General features: G+C 36.3%; 1 protein-coding gene across 1 annotated transcript in view; it reads right to left on the reverse strand.

Annotated features, from left to right (window-relative positions):
* Window positions 1–17,924, reverse strand: part of PDE8B (phosphodiesterase 8B) — a 493,644-nt gene that overhangs the window by 176,291 nt on the left and 299,429 nt on the right. The window contains exons 5-6 of the mRNA XM_053701380.1: window positions 16,110–16,167; window positions 11,886–11,974 (exon numbers count right to left, since the gene is read on the reverse strand). Coding sequence (XP_053557355.1) covers window positions 11,886–11,974; window positions 16,110–16,167 — 147 coding nt within the window. The remainder of the gene's footprint in view (window positions 1–11,885; window positions 11,975–16,109; window positions 16,168–17,924) is intronic.

Below are 17,924 nucleotides of genomic sequence, written 5' to 3' on the forward strand. Positions count from 1 at the left end.
TCATGACTTGCTAATATCTGCAATTCCAAAAGTGATCAATTTCTGCTAACTGGGACCCGAACTGGACCGTTGTGGATCCAGGCAGCGGCCTTCACGTGGGATGTATTAGCCTGCTAATTTTTCAGATAGCCTATGATCTGACATCTCAATACACAACAATAGTTTTAATATGGCCACACAAACGGAAGAGTTCTGTGCCGTCCTTAGAAGGCTATACTAGATTTTGAACACAAAATGATTCAGAAACTAGAGCATCTGAGACTTCTCACTAAGGTAACATGTCAAAAGAGAGAGAGAGAGAGGACTTTCCAATTCATAAAGAACAACTGGGAGACTCATTACTAAATCCTAACCAGCTGCTTTCCAAGGAGAGCCCAATCCGTACTACATGGAATGATGTGGAGACATTTGGAAATTCTAATCCAGTCCCAGCTTGGAGGGATGCAGCCGATACACCCAGGCAAGGGGTAAACTTCCTGCTGCACTTGACAGGGTCGACTCAAATATCTAGCTCAAATAGCGGGCTCATAAACTTTAACAGCCCTCAGAGTAACTCCACAACCTTACCAGATGGACATCCTACACCGGATTGAAATTGCAGCGATGTGTCAGTCATGATTGGGGAACCGACAAACACTATTCCCGTCGTAAGTAACCCTGAGCTATGTGTACCATCTGGGCAAAGTTTTCCTGCTAGCCTGGGACTGTGTTCATGAGGGGACTCTAACCTGCTAAGTGGCTATTGGTTGTATTTGGACTATACACCATATTGGATCACTATGCATCTTAAGATTAATTTACCTCTTGGTAGCTGTGCAAGAGCTGGAGTTGGGTGACATTGGACGCTTTGCAGCAGAGGCCTCATTCTCCCTCCCTTGCATCAGGCTTCTCTATAACTTTGGCACTTGAACACCCTAATGAGAACTGTGTAGTTCGATGTGTGGGTCCCTATCGCTTCACACATAACTTGCCCACTCTTAGTCTAGCGTATTTTCTCTTTGGATAATCTTATGCTGTATATCGTTCACATTTAGCTAGTAGTGTATATTACTATGCATATGAGTAGGCTTGTTCTTGTATATGTATACAGTTTTTCCCTATAACTGTGATCACTGGTACAATCTGTAATATCTTTGTGACTTTAACTAGAGATATATGAGTCTTGTTACTTTTTGTTATCTTTTTAAGGGTTTCAAAGGTGATGTATCCGCAATTCAATGGTGAGGATTCCCTCTCCTCTTCTCCAACATGAAGCCTTTACAATATTGACTCTTATTTTGAAATTTCCCACATTCTCATTTCTGCACATACTAGCAGATATTTACATATGCATAATGATATCCCAGCTACTTGTGAAGCCCTTATGTAACTTATCCTAAGGTAACAAGTAGGATATCAATAAGCGGAGGCTTAAACATATGGGGACTCACCTACCATAAAGTAAAACCAATATATCATCAAATATTTTTTATTTTATTATATATCACAGCACTCCTCCAATATCTTGACTACTATAAAATTTTATGAATGGCCTATCATAGTTTTGCTCTCCTAGTTGTAAGTATATTTTCTTTCCAAGGTCAATGAGCGATCATATCGTAGCTAGAACTCCTTTCCTAAACCATTCAAGCTTAGTTAGGTTCAAGAGTGGACTTTATAGAATTAAAAGGAAAATATATCTGTAGATCTTTGAACCTTATATGCTAACTTATCAAGCTCATGAGTATCCAGTTATATTTTGTTAGTTTATCACTTCTTAATCTTATTCAATAACACCTTTATGTTATGTATACATTCTAAATTCTGTTATTGACCATAGGTCCAAGAGTGACCGTATGTATACTTATATATCCTCTATTTGTAATTTAAGTTCAATGGGATACATGAGTAATCCCTTGTAAAGTGAGAGGAATTACCAATACTTAAAAATGAGGTTTCAATTCACTATATATTATATAAGACCTGTTATTTTCCCCACAGTCTTTTTCAATATCATGTGCAGTTTGTGGAAACGTATTTTTGTATCTTGATGCTAAGCCACAATAATGGAGATTATGTTTTGTTTTTTCATTTTTTCTGTATGTAATTCCTTCCAACAATCTCAATAAAAAAAAGTTAAAAATAATAATAATAAAAATATAAATATGGCTCCATTTTTGAAGCTACAAACACAGCTTTGGAACCTGAGCTTTGCAGGCTTTAGCAATCGGACCTGAATTGCTAGTTAAAGAGACAGTCTACTCTAGAATTGTTATTGTTTAAAAAGATAGATAACCCCTTTATTACCCACTCCGCAATTTTGCACAACCAGCACTGTTATATTAAAGGGACATAATAATAATATGCTAAATCACTTGAAACTGATGCAGTATAGCTGTAAAAAGTTGACAGGAAAATATCACCTGAGCATCTCTATGTAAAAAAGGAAGATATTATACCTCACAATTTCCTCAGCTCAGCAGAGTAAGTTTTGTGTAAAAAGTTATACTCAGCTGCAGCCCAGCTGCAGGTAAAAAAAAAATTAAAAAAATAAAGAAATGAACAGCAGCCAATCAGCATCAGCAGTGCTGAGGTCATGAACTCTTTTACTGTGATCTCATGAGATTTGACTTAACTCTCATGAGATTTCATTGTAAACTTCCTTACACTGAATAGGGAAATAACATGAGAGTGCACGAAGCTCAACCCTTCGGCTGTCCCGGGACAGACATACTGATTTGCTGCTTAGAAGTCTTTTTACAATGGGATGTGGCTACTGAGGAGGTTTTGAGGTAAAATATCTTTCTTTTTTACATAGAGATGTTCAGGTGATATTTTCTAGTCAGCTTTTTACAGCTATACTGCATCACTTTCAAGTGTTTAAACATTTGGGTATTATGGCCCTTTAATATACTTTTTATCTCTGTGATTACATTGTATCTAAGCCTCTGCAGACTACTCCCTTATTTCAGTTCTTTTGACAAACTTGTATTTTAGCCAATCAGTGCTGACTCCCAGGTAGTGAGCATAAAATTATCTATATGGCACAAATGAACTATAACTGTCTAGCTGTAAAAACTATCAAAATGCACACAGATAAGAGGCGGCTTTCAAGGGCTTAGAAATTAGCATATGAGCCTACCTAGGTTTAGCTTTCAACAAAGAATACCAAGAGAACAAAGCCAATTTGATGATAAAAGTAAATTGGAAAGTTGTTTAAAATTGTATGCCATCTAAAATGTAATTTTTTGGAGAGGAAGAGGAGGAGCAAGTGCATAGAGCAGGCTCTGATCCCCTGCAGCTGGTCTAGAGGCGGTTGATTCGCGCCAGTAAACCTACAGTGTACTAGGAGAGAGGGAAAGCTCTCTTCTGGTAAAACTCTGCAGCCAGCTATTGAAAATTCTCTGGTGTATCCTCCATTAGCGTGTTTTTGGTCAACTACGCTATAAAGAACTTTCTTACCCGGAGCTGAAATTTAGGTGGTTGTACAAGTAAGCTCCATAAAGGGTAAAACATCCATCCTAAGACAACCTCCCCCTCTCACCCTCTAAAGTGAGAGGGGAGAATAGCTTGACTGGCTCACAAGAAAGTAATGCCGGAACTTGTAAAATAGCCCCCACTCACCCCAACATCGGCAGTTAACTTATACAAAACTACTTGCCAAGGCGTGTGTCCTGTGAGAGGTCAAAACCTGTTGGGGAACCCATCGGTCTGTCTGTCCCTCCCACCCACCGGTGCTGCGTGTGGGAGATCGAGACTACGCAGATCGTGTGTCCCGGTTGTGGAGACCTGGTCCTCCAGCTGACAATTTCCGGTTGTAGATCCGGTGCAGAGGAGACGCGCGCTGGAGCAAGGCTGCTTGGGTACATTCCTCCCTAGAGCTTGAGTCCCTGTGTTTGGAGCGCTGACCGCCGGTTGCTCTCCCCGCCCACCGGTGCTGCGCGCGGGGAGCCGGCAGACCTCCTTGTTCTAGGGGATTTGCTGCAGCGGGGCTATTCTCCTGTTATCGGCCCCTTACTGAATGGGAAGTGAGAAGGGCTGTACACCTACAGACGGATACAAGCTCAAGACGGACCAACCGTGGAAACTATTTTGAAAGATCCACATCAGCAGCTTGAAGTAACTTTGCACCCAACAGGTTGTTCTATGGACAGATTCAAAGTCGGGACGAGGTAAATCTGCTGGAGGGGTGAGTGGTAGGCAACAGTGGATTGCTTGTCATGTTTTTTTTCTTTTGTTGCTTTTGTTGTTTTTTTTCTCTTTTTAAATAAGAGAGGGGAAGGAAAAAGGGAAAAGAAAACATTGGACTGCATGTTACACTTATAATCATCAACATACAACGGGGTCTGCTCCTTAAATTGTTGTTAACTTCAGGCATTGAAGATTAGTTCATCGTTCCCTAACAAGGAGTAAAAACTCAAAACCCACAACTGTGAACTGGAGGAGCTTGAACGTTTATAAAAAAGTGTACAGGGAAACAAAACTAAACATGAATATAAATGGACTATATATACATGTAGCCACAGAATTTGGCTTAAACTAGAAGTTACTTGTTATTTAGCATTAGCATTTGCGTGTATTTCTCTCTTCTCTGTTTTTCTTTTTTTTTGTTTTTTCCTCCCTATGAAACCTGAGAAGTTTTTTTAATTTTTACTACAACAGAAGAGGGAGGAGGGAGAGGAGAGAGAGAGGGAGGGGGAGGAAGGGGGAAGAGAAGCACACTCTGGTGATCTGTTGTTGTTAAAACATATATTTAATTCAGTGGGCTGGAATAAGTATTGTTAACATAGGCTTGGCAAATTGGTCAACAATAAGTGAATAATAATGAAGTACCAAGCTCTATTAATATAAAAAATATATTGAATTAGAAAACGCATAACTGTATTGAATAGAGAAGAAACCAGCAATTCATAACGTTATCCCCAGCTCAGAAAGGGGTGAGAGGGAGGAGAGAGGAGGGAAGAAAAAATAATTAAATTATAGGTACATATAGCAATATATAAATAATTTAAAACTTCATTGCTATTTTTCTTTTTCTGACTAAGAAAGAAGTGTAAATAACCCTTAAAGTATAATTACTAGACCTGAAACTTTTAATATTTGGTTAAGACTGCCGAAACAAGGCATAGAATACTATTAGGATTGATAATTTACAAGCGCAATAATTTGAGAGTTACTAAAGTTACTATAATTATCATTCTAACAGGAGCTAAAGAACAAATATAACTGGGGCCTAAATTATTGCCATTGTCCAGTCTTCTATCACATAAAAACACTAATTAGCACTCTAAAGTGTGTGACACTTTACTTTTTTTTTTTTTTTTTTTTTTCACATTCACTTTTTTTCTTTTTTTTTTTTTTTTTTTTTTTCCCTCACTACACTTTTTGTTTTTGTTTTTCACAAATAAAGACCCTCTCCTCCTGAAGAGAGAGGAGGAGAGAGAGGAGAGGGGAGAGAGAGAAAGGGAGGCAAGAAGGGAAAGCACATTTAATATTAACAACTATCCTGAATTATAGGATATATCCCATCACGTATATGGATAAATTCATCACTTCACCTACAGTCACAAACAGACCCAATCTAGACATGGCAAAACAAAGGGAGCGTAGAAATAAAAATATCACTGAGACCTCAGCAGAAATACACCCTGAACACTCAGGTACTAAGGCTCAAAATCAGAAGACGGCACAAGAAATGCAACTATTAGTGACTAATATACTAGAAGCCATAACCCCTAAATTTGACTCATTAAAAATAGAGATTAAACAAGACATTCTATCACTGACAACAGAAGTAAGACAGTTCTCTAACAGACTTGTGGAAGCCGAACAGAGAATCTCTGATTTGGAAGACGTAACAAATGCATACATACCAAAATTTGAAAGTAATCAGGATGAAATAATTAAAATTAAAGCTAAGCTAGATGATATCGAAAACAGGTCTAGACGAAATAACTTAAGAGTTATTGGTTTTCCAGAGTCCATTCAAGATGTAGATCTTATGAAACTAATGACACAAATCCTACCCCAATTACTAAAAATACCTCCACCCCAACCAACAGTCATAATTGAAAGAGTACACAGACTGGGGAGATTAAATGAAAATGTGAGGGACCCTGCAAGACCAAGACCAATTATAGCGAGGTTCCTGAATTTTCAGGATAAAGAGTTATATCTGCAAAATTATCGCAAAAATCAGCCAATTATCTATAAAGATATTAAGATCTTGCTCTTCCAGGATTTCTCTATTGAAACCTCCAGAAAACGAAGGGAACTCTCGCCAGTCTGTGGAAAGATGATAAAAGCAGGGTGGAAGGCCACTGTCATATATCCAGCTAGACTAAAAGTGCTGATCGATGGTCACACTTTCTTCTTTGACTCAGCGGTAGAGGCAGAGAAGAAACTTGTGGAACACGGAATTACAGAATAATAAAGCACCATGAGTAATAACTATATATCTAGAATTTTTTCAACAAAGGGGATTAACAAATTGTATAAGCTTCATTTCCCCTATACCCCAGAAATAGAGAAACAAAATATGGATGATTATTTAATTCAAGTTTTTTTTTTTTTTTTTTTTTTTTTCTCTCTCTCTTCCATCTCTCTCCTCCTTTCTTCGTCCTCCCACCCCTTCTCTATAAAACAGTAAAATAAAATGAATGGATTGATTAGGTTCACTTCGTGGAATGTAGGAGGCATAACCTCACCCATAAAACGCAAAACAATACTAACACATCTTAAAAAACTTAAAACAACAATTGGCCTTATACAGGAGACGCATCTGAATTCAGAGGAATCCGCAAAATTAAAATATTCATGGGTGGCTGAGGTTGTTTCTGCCCCATCACTGAACAGGAAAAACGGAATAGCAATTCTTCTGGGGAAAGAGTTAATATATGAAAAATTACTAACTATAGTAGACCCAGAAAGTAGATACTTAATTCTTAAAATAAAGACAGACAACATGATATACACTATATGCAATATATATGCACCAAACATAATTGAATTAAAATTCTGGGATTCTCTCCAAACTATAATCTTGCAGGTGTCAGAAGGACACCTGATCTTAGCCGGGGATTTTAATATAGCACCTCAACATTCCATAGATAGACTAAGACGGGGTACCCAACAAAATAAAACAAAAAAAGATAATCTAGAAACAAAAATATTTAACTCCATTTGTCTAAACCTTGCAATTAAAGATATCTGGAGATCTCAGAACCCGAGTACCAGAGGATATACATGTTACTCCAAAGTGTTTAAATCATTATCTAGGATTGATTTTTTCTTGATTAGTGATAGTTTGTTTAAACTAGGGGTAAAAGCACTAATATCTGAGATTTGTATCTCTGACCATGCCCCCATAATGATTGATATTCCTAAAATAAAAGGTCGAGATCAAAAGATAGGTTTTTTTTATCCAAAGTATTTGAATAAGAATCTTAACTTTATAAATTGGCTCAAGATTAAATTGGAGGAATATTTCATGTTTAATATAGGATCAGTGGAAAACTTTTCAATAGTCTGGGAGACCGCTAAGGCAGTAATGAGAGGAGAAATAACAGCTTATGCTGCTAGAACCAAAAAGGAGAACAAACAAAGGGAGAGAAAAATAACATCTACCGTAAAAAATGAGTATAACAATTATCTCAGTGCCCCTACAAATAATAATTGGAAAAAGTATATAGAAGCAAAAAATGAATATGACACTTTTCTTATATCCCACACATCACAGACAGAACTTAGATATCAATCGAGGTTATACAAATATGGTAATAAATCTGGTAAGTTACTAGCAAAACTAGTAAAAAACTCCAAACAATCATTATTAATTGAGTCAATACATGATTGCGAGAAGCTATCCACTTCACCTAAAGAAATCTCTGAATCCTTTTACAATTATTATAAAATAATCTATTCCTCTAACACTATAGGAACCAAAGATTGCAATAAATTCTGGGAGGGATTAAATATTCCAAAGATTAGCTCTGAATTTAACCTTAAATTAAACTCCCCTATATTAGAAACAGAAGTAAGCCAAGCAATACAAGCATTAAAGTCAGATAAAGCTCCTGGTCCCGATTTTCTCCCAAACGAAATTTACAAGAATTTAGCTCCAACACTGGTCCCACACTTAACAAAATTGTTTAATCTCTATTACAGTGAAGAGTCCCAGATTCCCCCGAATTTCACAGCATCACAATCAATACTTATACTGAAACCAGGGAAGGACAAAAATAAAAAAGAATCATACAGGCCAATCGCCCTCTTGAATACTGATTATAAACTCTTTTCAATTATCTTAGCAAAAAGACTTCAAGAAGGTTTAGCAGAAATTATTCATAAGGACCAAGCAGGGTTTCTTACCAAACGCAGTTCAGCAGCAAAAATTAGACAATTGCTGCTGACCATTGACTATTTCAAAAATACAGAAAATAGCACCTTAATAGAGGAAATAGACGCTGCAGTGTTAGCCATAGATGCGGAAAAAGCGTTTGACAGTGTTGAGCATGATTATCTTTTAGACACATTACATAGGTTTGGATTTAATAAGAACTTTTTAAGTCTGATCAGAAAACTGTGCTGTCAAGCATCTACTATCTTATCTGTCAATGGAGTAAGATCAAATACAATTAAAATAGAAAGAGGTACCCGTCAAGGCTGTCCTCTATCGCCTTTATTATTCGATATAGCAATTGAACCCTTAGCCCTCAAAATTAGGCAACAACTTGAGGGCATAAAAATTAAGGAAAGAGAATTGAAACTGGCGCTTTATGCGGATGATCTACTCTTATACATATCAAATACAGCTCTAAATATTCCAAAATTTATAGAAATAATAGAGTTATTTAGCAAGTTCTCTGGATATAAAATTAATAACTCAAAATCTGAACTGTTATGGCTAAAAAAAACAAAGGGGTCTCAATTGAATACACCCTTTAAAACAGTGACAAACTCTTTTAGATACCTAGGAATTAATATAACTGCCGATCCTAAGGAATGGTATTCCTTGAATATAACCCCCATGGTCTCTCAAATTATTACATATATGAGAAACTGGCAAAACTTACCACTCTCTATATCAGGCCGTATAGCATTAATTAAGATGATACTTTTGCCCAAATTGTTATACCTATTACAGAATCTCCCTATTTTTCTGAAATCATATGACATTAAGAGGTTCAACACCACAGCTCGTCAATTTATATGGCAATCCAAAAAACCAAGAATATCTCTCCAAAAATTATCACTCCCAAAACAATTTGCTGGTCTGGCCTTCCCAGATCTACAATTATATAATTTAATCTTCTTGGGCCGTATAGCGGTTGATTGGTTCACAGAAATGGACTATTATACAGATAACAGGTTAGAACAAAGTATAATTTATCCATTTCTTCCCACTTCAGTCACTCATTTATCACGTAATTCGATCCCTAAACTAGTGAAACAATTCAAATCAATCTATACAATAATGCAGGCATGGAAAAAAATAGGGAGACGGGCTGAAATAGACATCAGGATACCCAGATTTCAAACTCTTCTAGGTAACCCAGAATTTCAGGAGGGCACTCAATCCCCCATATTAAAAAACTGGCAGAGGAAAGGTTTGTACCTGGTATCACAACTTGTCAATGTAACAGCAAAAAACATTAAATCTTTTGAGGAATTAAAACTAGAATTTGAACTAGGAAATCAAGAATTTTTTGCTTACCTACAAGCTAGGCATTACGTACAGCAGTTAATTAATAAATTCTCCTGGAAATGGTCCTGGGAAAATCTTGACAATTGGCCAACTCTAGCCAAAGCAGGACACCTATCTATCTCCACATGGTATAAATACTTGATCTCACACAAGGGAGGAGCCAACCTAGAATATATAACTCAAAAGTGGACCCCTCATTTACCAGATAACACTAATCAGAGCTCCCTGATAACACGCTCACTATCTCAGCTTTATTGTACAACTATATCAGAAACATGGAGAGAGTCACACATAAAGCTAATATATTTCACACATTATACTCCAGAAAAAGGGTACAAGTGGCAAAACAAAAAATTTAACAAATGCCCAAAATGTAATCTTATCGCAGCAGATATAATTCATATGATGTGGGCATGTCCCAAAACACAACAATTCTGGTTTAAATTACAGCATTGGTTACTAAGAGCATTTAGAGTAACTTCCTTTACATTTACGCTGAATGATATAATATTCCTGAAAGATAAAAATGTACCCATATCAGAAATCAAGATAATCAATCTTGTTATCCTTGCTGCTAGAAATTTAATTTTCAAAAAATGGAAGAATAGTTTCTCCCCAACAATTACGGAAGTCAAAAATTATCTTAAAAAACAATATGTAATTGAACAGCTAGCAACAGATTCAAATTCCGAACGAGAAATACTGGCTTTCTTTAAAAAATGGTCAAAATTTATTAAGATATTCCCACCCAGTGAAATAGAACAACTAATTTATCCATTTAGATACTCGGAAATAGTCATTCTGAACAATTGGTAGAGAGGGGGGGGGGGGAGAGGATGGGGAGGAAGGGGAGAGGGAAATGTTAAGGAAATGTAACTTTTTTTTTTTTTTTTTTTTTTTTTTTTTTTCTATTGTTTATTGTTTTATGTTGTTTTTTGTTAATTAAGGCAAGATAGACCTACGAAATTACTCTCTTGTTAAACTAACATATATAAAAAAGAGAAAAGTTCCAACATGAGGTAGAGAAATTAGTTGAAAGAAAACAGAGAAACAGAAATAATGAGATATTGCTGATATATTGATTAACGAGTAAAGATATTGAGTTAATTAGGCAATTGAACATGTATTTGATTTTTTTTTTTTTTTTTCTCTCTGTTTCTACAAAAAGTGATTTACATAATGTTGGATTGAAAAATAAAGACTTTAAAAAAAAAAATTGTATGCCATCTATAAATCATGAAAGTTTCATTTTGACTAGACTATCCCTTTTAAGTAGCTGCTACTTAAAGGGATACTAAACCCAATTTTTTTCTTTCATGATTCAGATAGAGCATGCGATTTTAAGCACCTTTCTAATTTACTCCTATTATCAATTTTTCTTTGTTCTCATGTTATCTTGATTTGAAAAAGCAGTACTGTAAGCTTTAGAGCCGGACCATTTTTTGTTCAGCACCTGGGTAGCACTTGCTGATTTGTGGCTAAATGTAGCAAACCAATCAGCAAGCGCTACCGAGGTGCTGAACTAAAAATGGGCCGGCTCCTAACCTTTTATTACTGCTTTTTCAAATCAAGATAACATGAGAACAAAGAAAAATGTATAATAGGAGTAAATTAGAAAGTTGCTTAAAATTGCATGCTCTATCTGAATCATGAAAGAAATAATTTGGGGTTAGTCTCCCTTTAACCTCAAGTTAAAATCAGGATTGACTGATAATCAAAAAGCCCTGCTCCCACATATGGTTGCACGAGAGCAGAAGGCACAGCTGCACAAGCAATTTACATTTATCACTAACTCATTGCTAAAGGTACAGTAAACACCATGGGATTTTTCTGCACTTTTCATGTAATTTAGCTCCGAAAATGTAGGCTTATTTAATTATTAGAAATCAAAAAGCACAATTCAGACTTCTACATATACTTCTGTAATTGGCTTTAACAGGTAAGAACTGCAAAACAATGCATTTTATACAAGTATAATGACTATGTCAGCTGCAAACTCAAGGGGCTTGGCTATTGGATAACAATTGCAGCAAATACAATGTTAATTTGTTTTAAAAATGTTTAGACTTGGCTGATGTTGTTCTATAGCAAGACAACAAAAGTGTCTTGTAATTACAAGGTGTTTACTGTTGCTTTAAGAAAAATATATTCGGTATATTATTGTTAAGATATACTTTACAAAGAAAGTGTTTATACATACCGCAGTTTGAATTGAGATCGCACCTCCCCATGATCTATTTGAATCAGCTCATTGTAGCAGGCAATCATACTGTTATTCTCAAGAAACCTCTGTAGAAAGCAAAGAAAAAGATGAGTCATTTCACATACCGATAGGCATGTTACCCTTTTTGAATTCATTCCTAGTGCAAAAATAAAGATGTACAACTTGCTCTGAATGTTATCACAATAAAATGAAATGTTTTAGCATTGAAATAAATCAAGCATAAAATACTAGTTACTTAAGATGCTTGGCATTTTGTAAAACATAGAGTTGGGTACCTACCTGGCATAATGTAGTTCCTGCTCCCTATGTAGGTTTTGATCTGTATTAATTATGGGACGAGAGGGGAAAATATACATTTCATGGGTGGTAAAACTTGTTGAGAGTCAACAATCTTCAAAATAATTACCTTGCAGACAATATGGAGATAGCCCAGGGATAGAAATGCAAGTCACATGTCAACAATTTTTGGGTGCAACCTTGGGTAAGTATGCCAAGGTTTCTATGTGCCCCTAGTTTGGGCAGACATGCCAAGGTTTGCCACCCATGACCTAGGATAAGTACAGAAAAGCAATGTCTGCTTCCTTTCAATAGCATACTCAAATTTGTTGTTTATCATTTTCCATCAAAGGAAGATCATAAATCTTTTAAAGCAATAAACAAATATGGCGTGAGGTCAGTGGGATTTTCTCCTATGAGATTTTGATAAAAAATAAATAAATATGAAAATGCAACTTTAAAAGAAAATTCAAATACTTTAATCCTGAGTTCCCTAACATATTTTAAATTTCATTCAGAAACCTCTTTTTGAAACTTATGCATGAATTGCCTTGCTTAGGAATAACATTAAAATAAAGTCTGCTCATTAGATTTTGAACCAACTTTAATGAAATCATTAAATAGAACACAGGGAGTACCTTTAAGGGACATGAAATCCAAAGTTTTTCTTTCATGATTCAGCTAGAGCATACATTTGTAAACAACTTTCCAATTTACATATATTATCAATTTAGCTTAGTTCTCTTGTTATCATTTCTCGAAGGAGCAGCAATACACTACTGGGAGCTAGCTGTAACCCATCAGTAAGCCAAACACAAGAGGCATATATGTGCACCAGCTAGCTCCCAGCCCCTAAACCTACCTAGGTATGATTTTTAAAAAAAGGATACCAAGAGAACATAGCAAATTAGATAAAATAAGTAAATTGTAAAGTTGTTTAACATTGTATGCTGTACCTGAATCATAACAGAAAGATTTGGGGTTTCATGTCCCTTTAAGGTTGGCTAGCTAAGAAGATTTGCTTCTAGAGGAATTCGTAGCTGTGTGTTCCAACAGATTTGTTCATCCAATATTCACAGCAGATAAAAATATTGGAAAATAAGTTGATGGGATATAGGAAACAAATTTGTGTAGTGAGATCAGACACCTGCAATGACTGGATGGTGGTAAATTACGTCAAAGTGCTGATTGGCCAACATCTATCACTGCATGTTAATACAGGTATTTATTTATTTTATTCTGGGACTGTGAGATGCAGGGACTTATATCTTACTAATAAGCTTATTCTGAAGGGATAGGAAGGGTTGATTCTTAAAAAAGTATTGCTGCAGTCTGCAACTTCAAGCGTTTGCCCAAATAAGAGAGAATAAAAAATGTACATTAAAGAAGCAATTATCCATTTAAAAACACACCACGTAAAATGCAAAATAAATACAATACATTGTGATCATTACCTTTTCCTTATAGAAAATTAGTCAGGTAGAACACAATTTTAAATAGTTCATTTCCCGGGACATTGAGGAAACATAAACATACAGTGACAAGAATACTGTTACTCAAAAGCACTAGACCGGGTATGTAGCTTCAGTGTGATCCTGACCGGGAATCCACACCAGTGGTAAGTAGGGTGCAAAGCTGTAACGGACAAACTAAAAAAGGTATCAAGCTTAAAAATTGGAGTTATTTCAGAAGGTATTCAGAGTTATTAGGGGTAATTCAGTCAGTAAAGGAAACCTTTAAATATACTTATTGTTAAAGTGTTGTTAAGTTTTTAAATGTCTCACTCAGATACAGAGTAATGGGTGTTTTTCACTTTTTTATTGTGCTATTTTTTTGGAGATTTAGGCACTGTCCTGTTTGCAAGCAGTTTTCCCTATTAGGGAAGAAATAGCTAACCTTAAAGCTGAGGTAAGTTACATACCTGTTTCCTCTAAAAAGTTGCCTCAGAAAGAAGCCCCTCTACCCCAGAGATAATCAGGGAGAGGCAGAGCAGTAGGCTCTGGAACAGTTAGAGCAGTAGACCAGAAGCATTTCCCTCAACCTCTGCCATTGCAAAATTCCTATGCTGCTCTTGCTGAACAAAACTGTGATGAGGAGATTGCTGTTTCTGAGCCCTCTGTGGTTGTAACAGGTCATTCAAAAATCTATTTTTACCTTATTCTCCAAGTAAGATAACAAAGGTAAGAACTGCAGATGTGTTTTTCAGGAAAAGACTGGTAGTGGGTAACTTTATTTTAAAGAATGTGTACTTAGGTAGGTTAGATGTCTTCCAGGAGCTATTGTATTTTGAGAATTGTTAAAGGGACATAAAACAAGTTGGGATAGAGACAGAATATAATATGTACTTTAATCACTTTACCAGCAAATTTATACTGCAGTGCCTCACCATTAACCCTTTCTTTTTATTTTCTGAATTGTACAGCTCTAACTCCCCCCATACATTTCCTTCTATGGCTGTATCTATATCTATTATTGTTTTGGTAGAAAGCAAAAATGCTTAGGGATTTTCTGCTGGAGCATGCCTAGAAGCTGTGAACTCACTTGAAATACAATGCCTGTGTCTAAACACTGATAAGGGGGGGGGGGTGGAGTTGGCTTCTCTAGGCAGCTTAGCTATTTAATACATTTTTCTTATTTTTAAAAATTATTTTAAAATACTTGCCAGCAATTTGTAAACAATTTTTTATGCAAACTTCTTTTTAATTAATTAGCCCTTTTAGGATATGCACAGATCTCAATCTGTTTTATGTCCCTTAAAGGATAGAAAACAGAGTGTCTTAGTAAAAGGCGTACATTCAGCAGAGGGCGCTGTTACTAGTGGTGTTCCTCAATGGTCAGGTTTGGGCCCTGTTTAGTTTAACATATTTATCAGAGATATCAGCAAAGGGCTACAGGGGAAAGTATGTCTTTTTGCAGATCATACAAAAATTTGTAATAGAGTAGATGTTTCGGGGGGGGGGGACTGGAATCTAAAGTTTAACACTGCAAAGTGTAAAATTATGCAATTAGGGAAGAAAAATCCAAATGTTAATTACACACTCAATAACACTTTACTGAATGTTACAGATGAGGAACGGTACTTGGGAATTATTATTTCAGATGTTTTAAAACTTATGCCACTTTACAGATCATTATTTAGACCTCATCTTGAATATTGTGTGCAGTTATGGAGGCCATATTTCCAAATGGATATAAAAATAACTTGAACCTTGTGCAAATGACGGCTATCAAAATGGTATATGGTCTAAGAAATAAAACATACCGGAAGAGGCTCAATTACCTAAATATGTATAGAGGAGAGAAGGGAAAGAGGTGATATGATAGCAACTTTCAAGTTTATTAAAGGGCTTAGTAAAGCTGAGGCTTGTGAGTATTTTACATATAAAAAAATTCAAGAACAAGGAATCATGATCTCAAGCTCAAGGGTAGTATATTCAGGAGTAGTTTGAGGGTAATTGATTTATGGAATAAACTTCCACAAGACGTGGTAATAACAAACAGTGTGGGGGACTTTAAGAATGCCTGGGATAAGCATAAGGCTATCCTACGGACTTAAGAAATATCAGGCAGATATGCAGGGCCTATGGCTCTTATCTGCCGTCAAAATCTATGTTTCTACGAAACACTCCGTAAAATCTCAAGGCACAAAGTTCAGCAGCACTCGCCAGTCCGATATATTAAAAATTCACTTTATTGGAGAGCAAACTAAAAACATTTACATATACATATATAGGGGGACTCCATCTAAACATACAGTATGTGCTCAAATTATATATCACAATTATATATATGGTATCACAATATGGATAAGGCTTTAAATAAGGCTAGACTTTTAGATTGATATATTACACAACACAGATTTACATATTATTTATCATTTTTACATATATGTTTTAAAATTAGTAAGAAATCATTGATACCCACTCTATTAAAACCAGCATTCAGCAGCGGGAGAACAGACATTTCATCTTGGTCAGAAGCTCTGTAATAAAACAGAATAAAAAAAATTCTAAGTAATATATTAATATTAACAAAATGGCATCTATGAATGCATTATTAAGACATCTGGTGTGAAAAAGCCAGTAAAAGTTAATCTAAAATAGTCATATACAGTTTGAAAGTTTTTGTTTAAGACAAATCATTTCTCAGTTATTTTTTTTGTGACACCTCAAATTAGGACAACTGTGCATTCATTTAATCCAAATATAGTTTAAACGATATTCAGGTGTTGCTGACATTTTTTATTTATTATTTTCCATGTGGAGTGGTACTGCATCATAGGAGCAGCTGCAGCCTAGCATACATGGAAGACAGGCACCCAGATCAATAGAGAACCTACAAGCTATGAAGGGCAGCAGCAGGAAATAGCAAATTGTGTCACAATGTTATCCCTGGGCAGGAAGGCACCCAGGGCAGCAGCAAAGGAGCCATTGAACCGTGTTGATACATAGAGTAAGAATATACATTTTGACAACTTGGAGCAACAGCACAAGTGGGCTGGAAGGCAAGCAGGACACACACCCAGGACAGCAGCACATGAGCCATGACAAATTGGCTTCATCAACATTCCCTTTGCTATGGTCGCTACCTCTGCTCGTGGTGGTGACCGTAGCTGCTACATTAGTGCTGCTATTAGCAGTTGGCTTGCTGGGTGCCATTTTTTTTTATTGTTTTTATTGAGGTACGTCCACTGTATGGTACATGAAAAACATAATTTATGCTTACCTGATAAATTCCTTTCTTCTGTAGTGTGATCAGTCCACGGGTCATCATTACTTCTGGGATATTACTCCTCCCCAACAGGAAGTGCAAGAGGATTCACCCAGCAGAGCTGCATATAGCTCCTCCCCTCTACGTTACTCCCAGTCATTCGACCAAGGACCAACGAGAAAGGAAAAGCCAAGGGTGAAGTGGTGACAGGAGTATAAATCAAAAAATATTTACCTGCCTTAAAAACAGGGCGGGCCGTGGACTGATCACACTACAGAAGAAAGGAATTTATCAGGTAAGCATAAATTATGTTTTCTTCTGTTAAGTGTGATCAGTCCACGGGTCATCATTACTTCTGGGATACCAATACCAAAGCAAAAGTACACGGATGACGGGAGGGATAGGCAGGCTCTTTATACAGAAGGAACCACTGCCTGAAGAACCTTTCTCCCAAAAATAGCCTCCGATGAAGCAAAAGTGTCAAATTTGTAAAATTTGGAAAAAGTATGAAGCGAAGACCAAGTTGCAGCCTTGCAAATCTGTTCAACAGAGGCCTCATTCTTGAAGGCCCAAGTGGAAGCCACAGCTCTAGTAGAATGAGCTGTAATTCTTTCAGGAGGCTGCTGTCCAGCAGTCTCATAAGCTAAACGAATTATGCTACGAAGCCAAAAAGAAAGAGAGGTAGCGGAAGCTTTTTGACCTCTCCTCTGCCCAGAGTAAATGACAAACAGAGAAGACGTTTGTCGAAATTCCTTAGTTGCCTGTAAGTAAAATTTTAGAGCACGGACTACATCCAGGTTGTGCAGTAGACGTTCCTTCTTTGAAGAAGGATTTGGGCATAAGGAAGGAACAACAATCTCTTGATTGATATTCCTGTTAGTAACTACCTTAGGTAAGAACCCAGGTTTAGTACGCAGGACTACCTTATCCGAATGAAAAATCAAATAAGGAGAATCACAATGTAAGGCTGATAATTCAGAGACTCTTCGAGCCGAGGAAATAGCCATTAAAAATAGAACTTTCCAAGAT

This window comes from Bombina bombina, chromosome 2, assembly GCF_027579735.1.
Source record: "Bombina bombina isolate aBomBom1 chromosome 2, aBomBom1.pri, whole genome shotgun sequence".
NCBI lineage: Eukaryota > Metazoa > Chordata > Amphibia > Anura > Bombinatoridae > Bombina > Bombina bombina.